At 40.1% G+C, this 18,772-nt stretch overlaps 6 protein-coding genes across 6 annotated transcripts; 3 read left to right on the top strand and 3 right to left on the bottom strand.

Moving 5' to 3' along the window:
* Positions 1-2,152: 2,152 nt before the first annotated feature.
* Positions 2,153-3,405, top strand: SS1G_00372 (hypothetical protein; the record flags this gene model as incomplete). The annotated part of the gene is made up of 4 exons (XM_001598236.1): positions 2,153-2,248; positions 2,390-2,558; positions 2,774-3,195; positions 3,295-3,405. 4 exons carry the CDS (start codon positions 2,153-2,155, stop codon positions 3,403-3,405), a joined length of 798 nt encoding a protein of 265 aa, XP_001598286.1.
* Positions 3,406-3,989: 584 nt separating this feature from the next.
* SS1G_00371 (hypothetical protein) lies at positions 3,990-4,398 on the bottom strand (the record flags this gene model as incomplete). Its single annotated transcript, XM_001598235.1, has 2 exons — positions 3,990-4,193; positions 4,291-4,398. The coding sequence occupies 2 exons, from the start codon at positions 4,396-4,398 to the stop codon at positions 3,990-3,992; spliced, it is 312 nt and encodes a 103-aa protein (XP_001598285.1).
* Positions 4,399-7,534: 3,136 nt separating this feature from the next.
* Positions 7,535-7,916, bottom strand: SS1G_00370 (predicted protein; the record flags this gene model as incomplete). Its single annotated transcript, XM_001598234.1, has 2 exons — positions 7,535-7,671; positions 7,838-7,916. The coding sequence occupies 2 exons, from the start codon at positions 7,914-7,916 to the stop codon at positions 7,535-7,537; spliced, it is 216 nt and encodes a 71-aa protein (XP_001598284.1).
* A 1,817-nt stretch (positions 7,917-9,733) lies between these two features.
* Positions 9,734-11,503, bottom strand: SS1G_00369 (predicted protein; the record flags this gene model as incomplete). The annotated part of the gene is made up of 5 exons (XM_001598233.1): positions 9,734-9,835; positions 10,031-10,177; positions 10,629-10,742; positions 10,800-11,028; positions 11,382-11,503. 5 exons carry the CDS (start codon positions 11,501-11,503, stop codon positions 9,734-9,736), a joined length of 714 nt encoding a protein of 237 aa, XP_001598283.1.
* Positions 11,504-12,885: 1,382 nt separating this feature from the next.
* SS1G_00368 (predicted protein) lies at positions 12,886-13,594 on the top strand (the record flags this gene model as incomplete). The annotated part of the gene is made up of 3 exons (XM_001598232.1): positions 12,886-12,923; positions 13,025-13,157; positions 13,418-13,594. The coding sequence occupies 3 exons, from the start codon at positions 12,886-12,888 to the stop codon at positions 13,592-13,594; spliced, it is 348 nt and encodes a 115-aa protein (XP_001598282.1).
* Positions 13,595-14,048: 454 nt separating this feature from the next.
* Positions 14,049-15,387, top strand: SS1G_00367 (hypothetical protein; the record flags this gene model as incomplete). The annotated part of the gene is made up of 4 exons (XM_001598231.1): positions 14,049-14,192; positions 14,247-14,715; positions 14,773-15,162; positions 15,221-15,387. 4 exons carry the CDS (start codon positions 14,049-14,051, stop codon positions 15,385-15,387), a joined length of 1,170 nt encoding a protein of 389 aa, XP_001598281.1.
* Positions 15,388-18,772: the final 3,385 nt, after the last annotated feature.

Raw genomic sequence — 18,772 nt, 5'->3', positions numbered from 1 at the left:
TCGCATCGAGCGTGTTGAGGGGTCTGATCAACAAGTTCGAAGACTAATCAGTAGCACTAGGTCGTGTATATTCTGCTAGTTCCAACAGAATAATAATAAATAGCATCAACCAACAATTTCGACAATGAAATTGAGGAAACAAAGTCCAAAGGTTGAAAGAAGAAGAATGAACGAGTGGTCGAAGAAAAGTTATTAAAAGAATGAAAAAGAGGTTTTCTTCATAATAGAAATTTGATTAGCGTGTGTTGACTTTTCTCTACCTTTCCATTTCTCTGAGATGTGAGATAATGAAAGATCTAAGAGCAGAAGCGGCACATACAAGGTAAAGATTGACACAAAAGAGAGGAAACTGGATGAGTCCTTGTGGAGAAGCTGAAGATGTAAATCCCGTCCCTTAAACAAAAGAAAAAAAGATCTAGAGGTCTATTTAGGTTAGTAAACACTTGTGTCATCCTTATAAATTTTTCCAAATACTGGGGTTTAACATTTTGATTGAAGGCATCGAACATTTGAAGGGGTCAAGAATGCAAGGTACCAAAAGCCCACCCATGGTCACCATAAGTTATAGCCAATAAGAGATTCTTATTAGTGGGCCACCACAGTTACCAAAAATACGAAACAACCAAGAAAAGATTCCAGGGTTTATAAGGATCCAACAAAATATCCAACCTATCATATTATATTCTATAGAATATAGAGTCTAGCTTGGGTATCCTCCGTATCCTCCTGAAAATAACAAGAAAAGATTGCGAAAATAGCTAATCGGGTAAAGTACCACCTGGCCTTACAAGTTTCATCAATGGTTTAAGGGGCTTCCTTGGTGATATTCTAGACTACATTAGCAACTCCGTATATGTACTGATGATCAGGAAACTAAAAAGAGGGGATTTTGCATGTGTAATTAGAAAGAATCGTTTGACTCAACAGGATCTTGGAGTTTGGGTGTTTTCGTATACTTCATCACTTACCTTCTGAATCATTATGAATCACAATTTTCCATCATGTCCAAGTTCCTCAATCCCCATTTATTTGCGATCGAACCTAACGAAACAAACTACTGAACAGTGCGGATCTCCAAATAGGTTACACAGCCTTTTCAATCAATCATGAATGGACTCGCGTCGATGATACACATTTTGGTAAGGAAAATGTGGGAAATAGGGAGATCCATCGACCAACTCAGCAACTAATTGCATAAATGACGACAGAGGATCCAATATTATTTTCATGATCTTTGGAAATGGTACTTTAGCATGTTGGATCGTAGAACCGAAACATATTATTCCTAGATCTGGTGTAATAATATACGGGGTACGCAGGTACATCAGTGGAAACGTTCCCCAAAGTATACTGGAGAAGAGGTTATCAAATTATGTTTCCATCATTTTGAAGATGCACTGCTATTGTGCGCTTCACCCCTCGTTCGTACATTGAATGAACAAAATTATATCCTGACTTTTCGTTATACCATGTGTAGAATAATTCCAGTAAATCAAAATCCATGCAGCCACCAGTGAGCTTCTGCTTCGGGATAAATCCTCATCATTAAAATAATCCTTCTAATCCAAGCCACCACATCAGTCGGCCTTCCAACACATGAACCTTCGAAATTCGACCTCTTCGACTTTTTCCACCTTCTCGACCTCTAACTTTCCATCTGTCCACTAACTGGCCACAACAATCGTCTACAACTCCAGGAAAATACATACCACCAACATCACTAGACCTTCCATTCCTCCATCCTCACCATCCCGTCTCGAGCCATCCAAACACATTGGATGCATAGGCAACGACATAAGATAAATCCACAACTCATCCGGTCTCGAGGTCTCGAACATGCAAGAACCTGGGTCGAAATTTTTCCGGCCGCGTAGATATTGATGTATGTTTACGGAGTATGCCGAAGCTTATGGAAGTGTAAAAAGAGTATCCACTCAAAACATATCTTTTAATAGAATTTTTCGTGTCCCGGAATAGGGTATCACGAACGGTGCCAAGTAATTCCGCTCCGCTCCTCCAAAATCTAGAATTCTTATCGATAGAGTCGTCATTGAAAAAGCCGAGGATAGTTAACAAATTTTGATACCATCATACACCACATAAATTAAACAAACCAACAACCAATTCAACCCAACCATACCCCAGACCCAAAATGAAACTCACCTGCGACCCAGTCCGCGCTAAAACTCTCATCTCAGCCTTTCAATCCGTCTCTGAGCGCGTCAGCAATGCCGCCGGAACAAGAAATGTGTGTTCATTGCCCCTCCTCTTCATAAATCCATATGTAACACGTGCTTTCTGTGTTTCCTCTCAACCATTATTTCTATGATTTATATTCGATTCATACCACATGCTACATACTACCACAAGAAAGCTAACATAAATTCAGGTAAGATTAGTAGCAGTATCTAAGCTCAAGCCAGCAACCGATATCCTAGCCCTTCATGAGCAGGCAAATGTAGAGCATTTCGGAGAGAATTATGCGCAGGAGTTGATGGAGAAAGCGGAGATTTTACCGAGGAACATCAAGTGGCATTTTATTGGGGGATTACAGAGTAGTATGTTGGTTTCTGTTTGCGTGGTTATGTGTTTTGTTGTGTTGGTTTGGGAAGAGAGTGCAGCGTTGAGATATGAAATGAGTCACATGATACTCTTTCAAATTAGACATTGGATGTTCTCTAAGCCCGAGTGGACTTCAGAGCTTTGTCTAGAGAACTTGAGGACTTTCCTCTCATTTCTTTCCGAGCAATCTCAAACTAACCCCGTCTAACAGATAAATGCAAACCCCTCGCCTCCACAATCTCCAACCTCTACCTCGTCTCCTCCGTCGACTCCCAAAAGAAAGCCTCCCAACTATCCATCGGACGTTCTCTCCTTCCCGTTCCCGCTGATTCATCCTCGCACCCTTCCCCACTAAACATTCACATTCAAGTCAACACGTCTGGCGAATCCTCCAAATCTGGCGTTACGCCCGGAAAAGAGACAACTGAATTGTGTAAATACGTTATTGAAGAATGTCCATTTCTGAAACTAGTGGGTTTAATGACTATTGGTGCGATAGCTAGAAGTCAGATGAAGGAAGGAGAAGAAAATGAAGATTTCATAGTTTTGCGTGAGGAGAGAGATAGAGTGGAGAAGGAGTTGGGGTTAGAGGGATTGGAATTGAGTATGGGTATGAGTGAGGATTTTGAAGAGGTGAGTTTTATTGATTAGATTCTTTGCTTCCTCACTTTTGCCTTCGATTGGAAGATAGGGAGCTGTCGTGTAAGACTTAGAACTAATGACTTTTAACAGGCAATTCGACAAGGCAGTGGAGAAGTCAGGGTCGGCAGTACGATATTTGGACAAAGACCTGCAAAGCAAGATTTCAAGGTTTTAGCTGAAGCTGAAGACGAGAAATTCTAGTGATATCATATACTGTCTAATCCAAGAATAATACGTTCTTATTCCCCTATATCTTATCAGTACCATACGACTCTTTTGGCTTCGTGCTCATCTTGAACACCAGCTACATGATTAGTTGGGGAACATGCGAGGATTGTACTAGTACTAGATCTTTGTAGCTTGGTGCAGCATTGAAGATGGTGTTGAAGCTATATGCAATGAATATAGATATCGATCGCTAGAGGCTCAATATGTTCCCATTTTAACATCACATTCGAATAGGTACTAGATGCACCGCATATACATATATATTTATTTCATCGACATATACTTCATCCGAATATAGTACATCACAATATCATGCAAACACTACTAACACATATCCAATTTCCAATGTCAATATCAAATATCCATTTAATTCATAAATTCATAGAGCCTAAACTTAGGCTCTCATTCCCATTCCCATCCCGTTTCCCTATCCAAAAGTCTTCCCCAAACCCACACAACCAAAAAAAAAACAAAAAAAACATCCCTCCCTCCAATCCACACCTATTCATCTCGCTCTCCCACCACTTCCACCTCTCCACTCAAACCAAATCCAAAATTTAACAACAACACTCCAAACACTCAAAACACGCCAACCCCGCACAAATCCCACAACACAATCCTCCATTCCCCTTTCCACCCCTCTGATGTACAGGTACGCTTCCTGCTGCGTGAGCACTAGCACTAGTACTTGTATCGGTTGAAGAATAGGAATCGTGGCTGTTGGTCCGCGAGGGTGACATTGTCATGTGGGGGTGTTGGGACTGTAGGATAGAGGGGTTAGTAGGGTTTTATTTTTATTTGTTTTCGGGGAAGGATGAGGGAGATGGAGATAGGGAAGGGAGAAAATAATTAACTAACAGGTTCTCTCATTTCGAATTCGTGTCCTTTGTTGTTGTATGTAGGAGCCGGTTGACGGATCATGGCGGGGTGAAGAGTAGTGCGGGGATTTGTGGACGCGTCGACCATATTTTAATGGTTTTTGGGGTTTTAATGAGATTTGATAGGTAGATATTTGAGGTAGGATGAAGATGAAGTGTGTGTAAGAGAGAGTTGTATAGAATTTATCGAGATTTGGGTTCAGTTTTGATTTGAAGATTTGTGAGGTTGAATTGATGGATGGATTGATGAGAGTAATATTGACGATAGAGGATATAAGATTACAACTCGGTAAATAAGTAAGCAAACCACAAATCACATTCACTCGGGTCACAAGCACTCTTATATACCATCCTTCTCATTCACAGCCTCACTGTTCCAGCGTACAGCGTGCAGCGTATAGCATATTAATTGAAGTATGTATATCCGGGATAAGGTTATACTATACTATACTATACTATACTATACTATACTATACTTTAATAATCATTCATCCATGGTTTATCCGCTAGATTGTACTGGTGATTGTACTGGTGATGTAAGCCTTTACGTGTAGATACGGGTATGTTGTGGTTGCTTGGTTGCTTGGCTGCTTGGCTTGGGTAATGTGATGGTTATCCTTGTTCTTTGGATTATGGGTAGGAGATATATGGGATGGAGGAGTGGAGGAGTTGATGAATGGGGTAAAATGGTTGAGATAGGTAAAATAGATAGGCTTGTGTATTGTTTGCTGGGGGTGAGGGAGGCTTACACTGGATGGAGAAGAGTAGATGTATATTAGATAATGTATTTGAAAGATTGAGTTATTGAGTCCGTCCATCAGGATCTCGAGTAAGTACCTACCTAGTAAAACATGAGATAAAATGGGGAGTAGTGATCATGCGAGGAAGCATCAGGGCGCAAGTTAGTGGGTTAGAAGCGAGTGGAGTGGAGTTGCAACCGTAGTTTTATTATGCCTTGCAGCCTCCCTGTTAGCATAAACACACTAAAAGCGGGAACGGAATATTGCAAAACAGCTTGCTTACGCAGACATTATCTTTTTTCGGTTTGGTTTGGATGAACTATCTATGCAACATAAATCATGAAATGAATATACTACGTACATAAATTGGTTTTCGTTTGAGATAAAACATTCTAAATATTCAAAAAATATTATTATTAAAATATTAAAATCACAGTGTACTTACTTCATGCTGCGCAAATATGTTATAGAGTAAGGTTACGGAGTACATACTCCATTGTGGAGAGCAGGCATCACGCTAGCTGCAGGGCTGAGCCGGATATGTCGGATTATCCGATTGATATCTGCAGCGGGAAAAGCGGGGATTGAGTTGAGATTTTTGGAGGGGGGATTGAGAGATGGATGAAGAGGAGGTTTGCAGTGTAGAATAGTGTTGAGGAATTAACTAGATAATACTGAAGAGCAAGGGATCGGTAGATAAGCTAGCCGAAAAATGATCTATAAGTACCTAGGTATTAGAGCTTGAATTTGAGCTGTAATAAAGTGGCTGTTGTCATATAACGGTTTTGCTTGGATATTATTCCTGTATCGTTTCTTGACGAGTAATTTTGACTTTTTGATTTATAAGCTTATCACACATGCTATGTTTTTGCTAGTAAGATTACATTATTTCTGGCTTGTTAGTTCGTCCATTATTGTATTACTACCTACATAGCTATCTGGTTGTTATTTTCATCAAACCATATGCTATGCCCGCGAATTCTTCAACTCATAACGAGTTTTCTCCCTGTCGATAATTTGAATTCCTCTTGCAGTCTACATCGATATTTATTGTATACCTCTTATCCAAGCCCATTTTGACACAATGCCTGATCTGAACGAGACCAGTGATTGGGGTAGTGTGAATTGGTAATATAATAGCTGATGTTAAAGTACTTTATATCATTTTAATATATTTAAATTATGATATTATATTCCTTTTAAAATAAATATTATTAAAAATATATCTATTAGAATTGATAGAATTTCAGTAGAATATAATTGACATTACTTTAATATTAATTATTTCAGAAGGAATATAATGAATTTCACTATTTCTATATATTATTAATTATATATATTCAAAAATATAATACACCTCATTATATTAAAATATTCAAGAGTTACCCTGTGTACTACTTCCATCACTGAATGAGACTAAGGACCGACGGATAATTTTACTTCTGTATTAAAAGTACTTTTTTAACGACGGAAAAGGCAAGATCACTGCGATATTATAGCAGGTCTTGTTGAATTTCATCTTTCGAAGAACATGATTACATCCTCTATAGTCTCCATCTGGAAAGCTGTGATTTCATATGCAGTGCTATTTGTCATGTGTTTGGGACCAGGTTGATCGATCAAGAAAATAGCGATTGTGAGTGAGCTGCTTAATCGAGGTGATGTTAGTCAATTGGGGGTGACAATGAGTACTTAGTTTTCTAGTGATAATAGACGGGGTAAAGAGAGTCAGGAAATGGTGTGAGTCTGGTGGATTGGGTAGATCACATGTATGATTTAGCTATGAACTGAATTCTAGGCAGTTAAAACTTAGAGGAACTCAACGGTCAGACTCATATTATTGGTTTCGTGGCTGTCGATGCAGAAACCTCACAATTGGTAAAAGACTTCTTGCAAATGATGGTTAAGTGTTCGCGAATGTGCTAGACAACCAGAGGTGCTCGGACAGAACGGATTGAATGTTCAATAGCGACTTGCAAAATGCTAACTCAGTCTTCTATTTGGCATTGGCGAAAAAAATCCCAAGGTGAATAGCCAAGGATGTGCTGCTCAATTGCTGCGTTTAATAAACAGTAGGTGTGTGGAATCTGGAAGAGAGTGAAAAACAAAGGAGGTCTGGAGGAGTAAGACTGAAAAAATGAGCGAATGTTTTGAAACGAGTCAACATCTTGAGAATCCATTTGAAGATCCGATTTTCATTCCACATATACAACATTCATTCTCTTACCAAAACTCGAAATGTGACTTGCAGGGCAACAGTAATGTAGCTATCCGTAAAAGTTTTCACACAGAGTTTTGAGCAGAATATTGTGGACATGCAACAGAAGGACTTTGTCCGTGAAATAAGAAGGAACATATACAGAATCGAGTGCTTAAATTGAGATGGATATTCATTAAATGTTGCAAAGCAAGAGAGTGAATGCTTTGTGTTTTTGTGAGATATGTTTAAATCGAACTCCTGCTTTCGGGAGGAATAAAATTGAATTAAACCATAACTGCTTCAGGCAACAGAGTGTCTGCAATAGTGTTGACAGTGAGAACGCTGGACAAGGGAATATCCAAACCACAGGTACCTTGGAAATTCAAGGATTTTATCGGACAGCCTTGTAGACTACTACTCACTTCGTAGGAAGATATGCGAAAAAATTGATATTGGGAAAAGGAGGTTCGAGGAAAATTTGTGTCTCCTGTACATTTCCATCTTCGCATTAATGTTTCATTCTACGTCTTAAGGTTCCCCTTCAGACGAACGACTACCGTCTGTAATGACACGATTCCTTTTCTTACGAAGCCCTCGTCCGAGGGTCCAAGTGTAGCCATCGAGTAAGCCACGAGATTCATTACTCTCCCTGTCCATCTGTCCCATGATGTGAGTAACAGTGAAAACAATCTGTGTTTTCAAGATGCGTTCATGAGATATCCCGCTGGGGAATGACCGAAATGGAGAAGCCTTTGTTCCTACATAGAAGGTGGTATCATTTAGCTTATTATTTTGTAATTGATGTAAAACACACTACCATTCTAGATTGAGAACTTATTCTTCAATACCATTTTATACTTGAAGCTTCAGTTATATAGAAGCGTATCATATATCACGCCAGTAAGCATGCGTTCATTGGCTTCTGTAGACATATGCAGGTAGCCAATAATCCTATCAAATATATCCAGGGTTAATCCTTTATGATTTTACCATGCAGGACATACGCAGATAAGGCCAGGATTTTGCCGCGTGGATGTACTTTTACCATTTTATTGTCAATAAAACTGTAGGGATATAACGATCCATGTGGTTGAAATGCAGACTAAATATATCTCTTACGTATCCTGAAGTATAAACATCCAATTCGTAGTCTTTTCGTGATCTGCCTTTCTTTCCCGGGTATTTTCCTCTGGATAGATGCATGAGACTTCATGCATCTGATTGGTTTTCGTGATAAGCTCTTAGTCCGTGTAACGGGCACTCCCGTGCTGTGCAACATATAGCCTCAACATTCTGCTCAATCATTCGTTGTGGAAATGATGAGAGACTTGGGCTGCATCGATCGATATTACTACTGCGCAACACATCTGTTCTAGAGCACCTTAGTACCATGAAACCTTGTTTCTAATTTCTGGTCCCAGTATGCCCATCCTTCTCGAAAAGAACTTTCTTCTGTTGAAGACGGTAAAAGGTATGTGAATTGAGATCTAAGTAGCTTCAATACATTTCACGTGACATCTTTCGCCAATTGCGGCTGCTGAGAAATTACTCCACCTAACTAGCGTCGATTGTCCCATAGAAGGGATCTTGGAAGTTGACCAACATTGGGAATATATATACCGAAATGATCCCACCTATTTGTAGTTTCTTGTTATCCTCTCCTTCCAAGGAATTCTATATGTGTTTACTATTTTCCTTAACAAGCGTTATTGATCTATCGGTTCGCCCACGATCCAACAATGAGATGAGATCCATCACGAATTCGAATCAAAGTCAAAAAAGTGAAACTGATTTGAATTGTTACTACCTGTATCATACTCCAAAAACGACCTGAAGCCTAGTGTCTTACTGTCACCTCGAAAGACATTGTCCCCTTGCAGGTGTAGCGCTCCCTGTTCCCGACTTTGCGTTGGTGTTGGAACCCTTTAAGATTCTTCCTTTGCAATTGCTTTCCACCTCACTCTTTTTTCTGGTATCTTACTAGGAACGCGTCCCTCCCCTCTTCATTTCAACATGTGTCGAGATAGTCGATTTAGAAGTAAATTGGTTGGAGTTATCTTCGAAAGCCAAGTGATGATAGAAGATGAAGAGAAGTCTTCGAGTTCGATATACTTCCAAGGAAAGCATGATAAAAATGGATTCGAGCATGGCACCGACTTTTATACCCATATTTTTGACGACTACTAAGATCGTCTGGGAATTGGGTGATCGCAATCCTGCGAACCCTATCAGCCCCGCCTTCTAAAGTTCCAGAAGCACCGAATACCATTTATTGGTAGCGAGTGTCGTCGCAATTTCTCCACAACAGTCTCACTAACATTCTCAGCTTTACAGAGCAATTTTGGACCTTCCAAGAATAGGACCTACATATATTGACGTCGTGCCGGTTTCTAAAACGTAGCAGAGGCGGAGGTTTAACTCAACAAAGCAAAAATGCGACACTGGAAATCCATTTGTCATATTATTGCGACAAACAGTATTCGCTATCTCTCAAGATCCTTCGACTTCGAGGCAGGCATGTGGGCTGCAACGACGACGACGGGGATGATGAAGAAGAAGAACATGATGATGGAAGGGCGAGAAGTCTGGGATAGGAAACAGAGCATCAGCGAAAAGAGACCTCTATCGAGAGTTTCGGAACCATCAAGGTATTGGTTATATTTCGAACTGCAAGATGTTCATTTTGATTTGAACACAATGCATATTTTTAACAACATAAAACTTACAGTCAAAGGGAATTTCGCGTCAAGGGCTTTCGCTTCCCTATACTAAATACCTACCAGGGATATGCGAAGGGAAGGAACCGACTTTACGGCGTGGGATTCCGTTCCGTGTAGTCGTACCTTCCCAGGTTTTAAATCGAAGATTTCTTCATTGTCTTTAATATCTTCCGAGTGAAAGGTTTTGATCACAGAAGAATGTCCGCTCTATTTCCATTTATTGTTCAGCATCTGCAAAGTCACATGTCAGAAGCAACGAGTTCGGATTCTTAATACTCTATTCAACTTATCATACGTCATTCGACAGATTCCTAAATGCCAATCCCACATGAAAATCCTCAATGCTATGGTCGGAGTATGATAACCCGCAGATCACTACATAGCTCGGTGCTTTATATCAAAATCCGCGATGGTTTATGGGACCGGGACGCATGTATAATTGTTTTTTGATAACCAGCAGCTGGATTACCACGAATTGCGGTACTGGATATCTCCATTCGAAAGCTGATGGGAACTCCCGATCAATGCTGTAAAGTCGAATCACATACCCTAGCGAGTTTTTTACCATTTATGTATGGACCTAACTGGTAATGCTTGCGACGGATATTACGGGACTTAGCCCAAGGTGCATTTAGGCTGTTTCCAGCCGGGTACCTACTTGAGCTCGGTGCTCGGCACGTGGCCCTCTCAAACATGTGCGGAAAGCATTTCTGCGCTGACAAAATATCGGAGCAATAGATTTGTGAAGGCACTGCCCGGGGCCAACTAACAACTAGATTCTGCGATGTTTGCCAGTTTTAGCGAGTGAATGCACAAGGAATGATCACACCGTTTTGGCAAAGCAAAGTCCAGTCGTTCCCGGAGCTCGGGTTGCCTGGGAGATCTCACTTGAGACAAGATCAACGACTTTGAGTACACCCCAAATACATATTGCAACGATGACCTCGGTAGCTTGCATTGAAACGGGGATTGGACCACGCGAGTCTCCTTTTTGAGTTCCTCTCGGGTAGACGGAAATTGATTTCAATGCGGCTGGGTCATGTACTGACTGGGAAGCTCTGTATTTTCAGCATCGCCTCGGAAGGCTACAATGCGTCAATTTCGAACAAAATCACAGGAGTGATAACAACTAGACTGAAAGCATACAGCTGATGCCTGATCCTTCGATGGAGATTGTAGTAACATGCATAATCGAAAGATGGTGCAGGATACATGTTAAACAACAAACAACATTCATTGGGCATTTCTTGCGAGTATTGAATTCTCAAAAAGAGCTCAACGTTATTCCCGTCCTTTATTACTTTGCACGAGTGGTTCATAGGAATGTCAAGGATCAGCACGAGTCAACCGAATAACAACTCTTTATTTCGTTACCCCTCGTACTGAAGCTGGAATTGGTTACGTTGCTCACGTCCTAATCTCAGAGCAGTTATTCAAGGTTTCAACAACTTGTACAGCATCGGGCAAATACGAGCCCTCTTGTGTTGGTATGTCAGGTACTAGACTATCAACTAATGACTTCATGGCATACATGGATATAGTATCTTAGCCCAAACCACGCTCGAGTTGACCCCGCGAAGCCAAGTGACCCGATGACACCAACACAAGAAATCCTCCTATCTGCCAGAACGTTACGTTGTCTTTCGGGCCACGTTAGCTCTCGAATGGGTCAGCACCATGACAAAGGTTCAAAGCTCTCTCGGTCGAACTCATGAACATGATCGGAGAAATCATCCGAATTCGTTAATGCCCCGATTCCCCCACCTTGGGTATCTTTAATGAGCCTTATACATGATACAACCAGCAATTGCTACCAATTCTGTGGGAAACCAGCAAGCCACCATCTTGGTTACTCACGGTTGGCGAAATCCACATCGCCTGTGCACGGGAAAATTTTTCGTTATGATTTGCTAAGCTTTTAAAAGGCTTCATCCTGCAGCCAGCTTCAGCTCCAGAGTATTGTTGAATGACATACACGTGTGCATAGCTATCCTATAAAGGTTTCTGACGCGGGAGCTTATGATGTATTCTGCACCATTATTGGGTGACTTTTAAGGATATCATTGTCCTCTAGCCATTAATGCAATGCACAAGTGTAGCATGATATATGCATGGCCGGATTGACTTGCGAGATCAGTTCCTCAGCTGTGGATAGCTTAATTGATCAATTATTTCTAGCGCTAATAAATATTCATGTCAAGCTATTGACGAAGTTGTATCAATCATCACGGATATCTAATTTTAGCTAGTACGCATTCAAGCTTGCTAAATGCTGTTGAAATCACAATATCAGTGAAAACTTGTGCAGAAGAACAAGCGCCGCCGGAAGGCTTTGTGTAGGTAGATATATTCCCGAAGCAAATTTTAGAGATGCGGCAAGCCCATGTCGAATCTCGGTCTGCTGATAGATACGGTGACATTGAAAACAGTGGCCGATAATCCTGCAAAATGGACCAAAAATGTTGCGAACAACCACACAACCTTTTAGGCAAGTGCCAAAATATCTTATTGGATGGATATGGGATGATGAACCATGATTACACGACTTAGGACCATAGACCATGAAATTATGAGTTTATTGAAGGACAAAATATCATGTTACCAATTTTGGGCAAATGGTCTCTTAGAAGTTAATCAGGTCTTTAGCGTGGGAGAAAAAAAAAGATGTTGTGGAATCAAAAATGGATCCATCTTTTATTATTTTTTTGGCGGTTTTAAATGAACAGGGTCAGCTTCAAGCGTGGAACCACATTCAATGGGGACTATGGAACAAGTGGGACGGATTATAATCCTTGGTGGAACTCTTGCGAACACGCACTTTTGAACTTTCCATGCACATCATCTTTTTCAACTTTCTTAATTTCCAATATCCAATTTCCAGAGCCATGTCGGGGTCCTAGCTTGTAAAGTTCAACATGGGCAAGAATAAATGCTCACTTCGGATATATCCATCGTAAATTAAAGCAATTGTAGTTCACAATTTTAGTACCGGATCCTCCGAATAGTTTCCACACATTCTTACATTTTTGCATGGCCTTGAAAAGTTTACCACAGGTCCCATGTTCCTCGAGTCGTCGCTAGAACATTTCAGAACATTCAGCGAATGTTCCTTCTCGCTTCAAGCCCCACTTCTGATTTTGTTATGCCCAACGAAGAGGTTATTTCCTATCAAACTTTACGCAATGAGGTAGGTCCCCTAGGGCCCTAAACCTATCTAGTATATGTGCGAAGTTTTAGTCCCATGCCTGCAGGTAACTAGGTAACGGATTATAGTGTCTAATTGAGGTCCCTTCTCAAATCAAAGGCTTTGCTGTACTGTTGTCGTATTCTCTACAATGGTCTAATGTCGTTCGTCTTGTCCTTTCATCCCGTCCTGGACTTGTTCACTTGGCTTAAAGCAAGGATGTTTCAACTCCTTCGCATTAATGCCATCTTAGCTATTCCTAGTCGCGCTACGATTCCAATGTGTGTCACGGGCCGTTGCGTCTAAGGGGTCATACAAGCTTCGTCATTATCATGAGTCCGTTTTGTTACGGCGGAAACTTTATCTCCTACTGGTTACCATGTTCTGGAACTCCCATATGCACAATCCCTGTAGTAATTGACCCCACAATGCTTTGCTAAGTTGCTGGGCCTCTCAGTTCTCCATTATCCCATGTTCATCTTACCCTTGGATGATCAGCAACCACTACCATGTCACACCATCGTGGGTCTACACCGCTTGCTAATGTGTTATTACTGCATTACAGTACTGATAATCTCCAATCTGACAGAGAGCAAATAGTAAGCTACACGACAACCGTTGAGCTCCGCATTTTAAAAACGGTTGTTATTGGCATCGCTCTAACGCGTTTTGCTACCCTACCCTCATCGCAGATAGATTTAATGTTTCTTCAACCGAGGATATCCCAAGCATCAAGTACTTAATTTGTCGAAGGTCCGAGAGGCTCTCCTCCCCTTCTCACATATTTATATCAGTTCTTCATCTTCACCTCGACATACTCATCACACTTCATCCCTTTTACCATTCATCACAACATAGCTACAATATAAACTCAACACACTTAACATATTCATTATGGCACCTAGTCGACTTACAGAAGAGGATGATGTAGCTGTCCCCGAGATCAGTTACGACATTAACCTGCCATATAACCATGTATCCGATGAATACGACCAGAGCTCAAAGCGACGAACAGAGTTTCCAAGTTACCTTCCATCGGTAAGTGTTTAGGCCCAATTCCTTAACATCAGTCAGCCACTAACAACCACAAAGTGGGAAGACGATGTCTGGTTCGACGAAATACCGCACTTCAAGTACTATGACCCAGCTCTGCGGGCCGATAAGTCCAAGCCAAACCTTTTTAATGGTGGTGTTAAAGCCAAACACATCACACCTAAAATGGGAACCATTTTGACTGGCGTAAAATTAGAGGAGCTCTCTGATGAAGGCAAAGACGAGCTTGCTCTTTTGATAACCGAACGAAAAATTGTTGTACTCCGTGAACAATCAGACTTCCTTCACTCCGGACCTCAATTCCAACAAGACTTCATGTCGTATTTTGGACCTTTGAGCATCCAGCCTGTATCTGGTTCCGTCAAGGGACACCCTCCTTTCCATGTTATTCATCGCGACCACAACGAGGAAGAAATCGCAAATTTCTTCCAGAAAAAGTTGACCTCAACACTCTGGCATCATGATGTCAGCTACGAAAAGCAGCCACCTGGATATATTATGCTTGGCAGTAAGTTTCAAACATAGCTACAGAAACCGAGAAAATCTAACACACAACCAGTATTAGCATGTCCCGATGTTGGTGGTGACACCGTCTTTGCCGATACAGTGGAAGCCTACAAACGCCTTTCACCTACATTTCGCGCCATGATTCAGGACTTGAAGGCGACTCATTCGTCACAGAAGATGATCGGTTATGCCCGTGCTGCACGAGGAACCGTCCGAACCGACCCGATCGATTCCCTGCACCCTATCGTTCGCGTACATCCCGTCTCGGGCGAAAAGGCCCTTTATCTCAACTCGGAGTTTTTAACCGATATTGTCGGGCTCAAGGATGGAGAGAGAGAGATGCTTATGAAATTCTTGGTCGATCATGTTTGTATGGGTCATGATTTCCAAGCTAGAGTAGGATGGGAAAAACACTCAGTGGTTATGTTTGATGGAAGAAGCACTCTTCGTACGTTTTTATCTTTCTTACCATTCTTTTCACATGCAAGTTCTAACGAATAATCTAGACACCGCGACCGTAGACTATGATTCCCGTATCCAAGCGCGCCACCTGTTCCGCTTGGCAGCCATGACGGAAAAACCCATCTCGGTCGCTGAATGGGAAGCCCATCTCCATGATGACAAATCTTCCGAGACGTCGGAATCTTCAAATTCGAGCGTGAGCTCGGATTAAGGGATGGGACGTGAGATGAGACGAAAAGTTTTTGTGTGATTATTTTTTTTTCATTGCAAGCAAGCGGGGATACCAATACCAAAACGTTTTGATTTTCTTTGCTATCTCATTTTTATTTCTTGTTTTTATTTTTATCTCTTTTTGGGGTTCAGCTATAGAGGTTTTCTTTCTTGTCACGATGTATACCGGGATAAAAATAATTTCCTTTCGCATTCTTGGGGTTTTTGGGGCAGGGTTTTTGGGGGTTGATGATATGTTGGGGTTCCTTCTACGTACTGTTACTGGATTGTACTGTGCGGGCGATCTGGCTTGGAGTTCGTTTACTTTTAGGCTTTCTTGTCCACTAATGATTTTGTTCATGAAAAGATTTACAATATCATATTAGTACGATTGAAAGCCAAACTCGAATTCAGATCCGAAACCTCAAAATATACACATATTTTCTTAATATTTATGGTATTTACATTATTGCGATTTGTTGCGATTTTTTGATTATTTTTACTTTTATTTTTTGGTGTCCATTTCAATCAATTGGTTGCCTTGGTGGTCAATTAATTGAGTTATATCTCGAAAGTTTCAGAGCGAGCGAGCTAGCTAGCTTGCTACCTCGTTAAGATCTTACGAAACGTGGAAAAGCAGGTATGGGGTTACTTTTACGTATACAAAGGTTCTTTCTTTCACGATTATGTATGATAATGTGATAGATGGATTGATTACCAGTATATTCGGCTTACGGAATGGGAAAGGAAGGAAAGCAAGGGAAGATAGGTTCTACAGCATGTGTTTGATGGCTTGTGTTAGACGGGTGCACTGCAGATTGCATGCTTAGCCTCACGTCAGAAGGTGCTAGGTTTATCGTGGACCATTGAAATGGGGTACCGCTTTTTGGGCGCTTTTGGTTTCGTTGGCTATTTGATGGGGAAGTGGGCGAAAGATGGGATTTTGGGAGAATTTTTGGGGGAATTTTTGAATTCTTTTTTTTAGTGTTGTGTTTTTTTTTGGGGGTATGGGGGTTGATTAGTGTTGGTTGATGGTGATGGCTGGAATTGCATTGGGGGTTTGGTAGAACTATGTGTATGCGTATGCGCTTTTGATGGCTGCAGCCTATGGTATGTATGATGTGTGCCTGTGCATGCGTTTTTCTATGCATATGTATGTATGTGCGAGCGTGGATGAGCGATGAACAGGAGGGATAGTTGATTTATTGGGTAAATAGGGGTCTCATGATGGATGGGGTTTGAAGTTCAAATATTAAAGATTGATGATGTAGGGTTTTGTTTTATGTTTGCGAATCGTATTGTGATGCCAGCTGGTATGGCTTTTTATGGGGAAGTCTGGTAAGTAGGTTGATAAGTGCTGGGTAGGAACGGGGATGGTTGAATCAGGTACGGAAGCTACGGAGGTCACAAAGGAAAGACGATGATGGGGTGATTGGGGTTAGAACTAACTACAGACAGTTATCGCATGCTTCTTCTAGAGATTATAGCTAGCTAGCTGGCTGGCTGATCATACATACTAATTTGATTCCGTCATGAAATTTAATAGTTGTTTGATATTGATAATAAAAGAAAAGGCCAGCCAATAATACACACTACCTAGCTACGATTCCAACATTCTGCATACATGCATGCATCACCAAGGGCTCCCAAAAACTCGCATTCAAACTGACAGCGGCGTTAAGACCGATCGACAAAAAAACGGTATTGGCATTGTCTTCGCATTGGCCATTGGCATATTCATCTAATGCCACGCGATATATTTGCTGATCAATATGATGATGAATATGATAATATCTCTTTACTGTGATTTTGGATCTAGATGCTTGGTGTGACACTTACTTCGCTCGCTCAATCTAGCTTTGCATGTACGATGGAGAGATCATGTGTATGTATATATGTTTGTTGTTTATTTATATGATTATTAATTATAACCGATTTCTTGATTTAATTAAGTAGTCTAACTGACAGGTTGTCAAACTTCCAGATTATGCACAATATTAACGTGCATTTATTTATTTATTTACACAAGGCGAAGCGCATCCATCTGATTTTCCAATTTATTTCTCCTTGGCTAGATAGCGGGTTCTATTATTCTTATTATTAATATACTTTTGACATGATACATACATACTCCGTACATATATACATATGCATAAGTATAAATACCAAGTCCCAAACACACCGAAAACCAGATCGCTCGGAATATTTCGTCACCGTCTTACCTCGTACCCAAGTCTTACCAAGTGGAACGAAATTGACCCGACCGATGCACAATACTACCTCACATCACTTCAAACTTTCCATCACATCACATCACATCACAAAAACTCCGTAGCTCTACTCCGTATTTCCAGGTTCTATAATTATCAATGCCTGCCTGCCCTAGTCAAATTGACTTATAATACTAATCATAATGATAATTATACAAGGTATCTGAAGCCTTATTTACTAACTAGGTAAGATCATGTATATGTGTATGTATTAAGAATTCCTCGACCTCGTACTCCGTTCGTACTTTAGATGAATGGTGAGTATTACTAATTTAAACGTTCAAGAGAATCAACGAATGGACAAAGATTTAATTTAAAGAAAGGATGATGAGTGGAGATAGACCTCTACCTCGTAGAATGCTTGCTCCGAGTCCTGGGGGATTGATTGTTATTATAAATACCTAGGTATACATATCTATAATCTCTAAGAGTACGAGTAATACTTAGTATCATTAATCATAACTACACCGTTATTTCCATTTTCATCATACAAAAACCTAAAATGTACACCCTTAATTTACCGCTGGACTGGAAATTTGATGGATCCCCAGCCTGTAGTACCTAGCCTGTAATCTATTTCAAGTAAGACTTACCTGGTAACCTTATGTATTTATGTACCTAGATTCTTGATACCCTAATACCTACCCTGATTAATACCCTGAAGTGTGTAAACGGGTAGGGCGAGTATGTGATGCTGTATATAAACTAGTTAATGTAATACTATATAATTTCTAGATATCATTCATTGTATACTAAACGAAATTATATTAAAATTAACAATTTTTCTACTTTTTAAATTCTTATTATATAAATACAATCTAATATAAATCTTTTAAAGTTTATATTTATTTCAATTAATTATTTTTAATTTGAATTTTATATATTTAAAATTAAAAATTAATATTTATATAAAGAAATTTAAAAATCAAAAATCCAATTAATATAACATTCAAATAAAAATAAAATAAAATAAAAAACTTTTTTTAAAAGAAATTATATAAATATATTTTAAAAAGTTTTAAAGAATATTATTAAATACAAATTTTTTATTAATTTTTTAAAAATTTCTTTCAGATACTAAAAAAAAATATATTAAATTTCTTTATGAAAATAATA

Source organism: Sclerotinia sclerotiorum, genomic scaffold, assembly GCF_000146945.2.
Source record: "Sclerotinia sclerotiorum 1980 UF-70 scaffold_1 genomic scaffold, whole genome shotgun sequence".
NCBI classification, from domain to species: domain Eukaryota; kingdom Fungi; phylum Ascomycota; class Leotiomycetes; order Helotiales; family Sclerotiniaceae; genus Sclerotinia; species Sclerotinia sclerotiorum.
The sequence above is the reverse complement of the archived record's forward strand: the minus strand, read 5'-3'. Positions and strand labels throughout refer to the sequence as shown.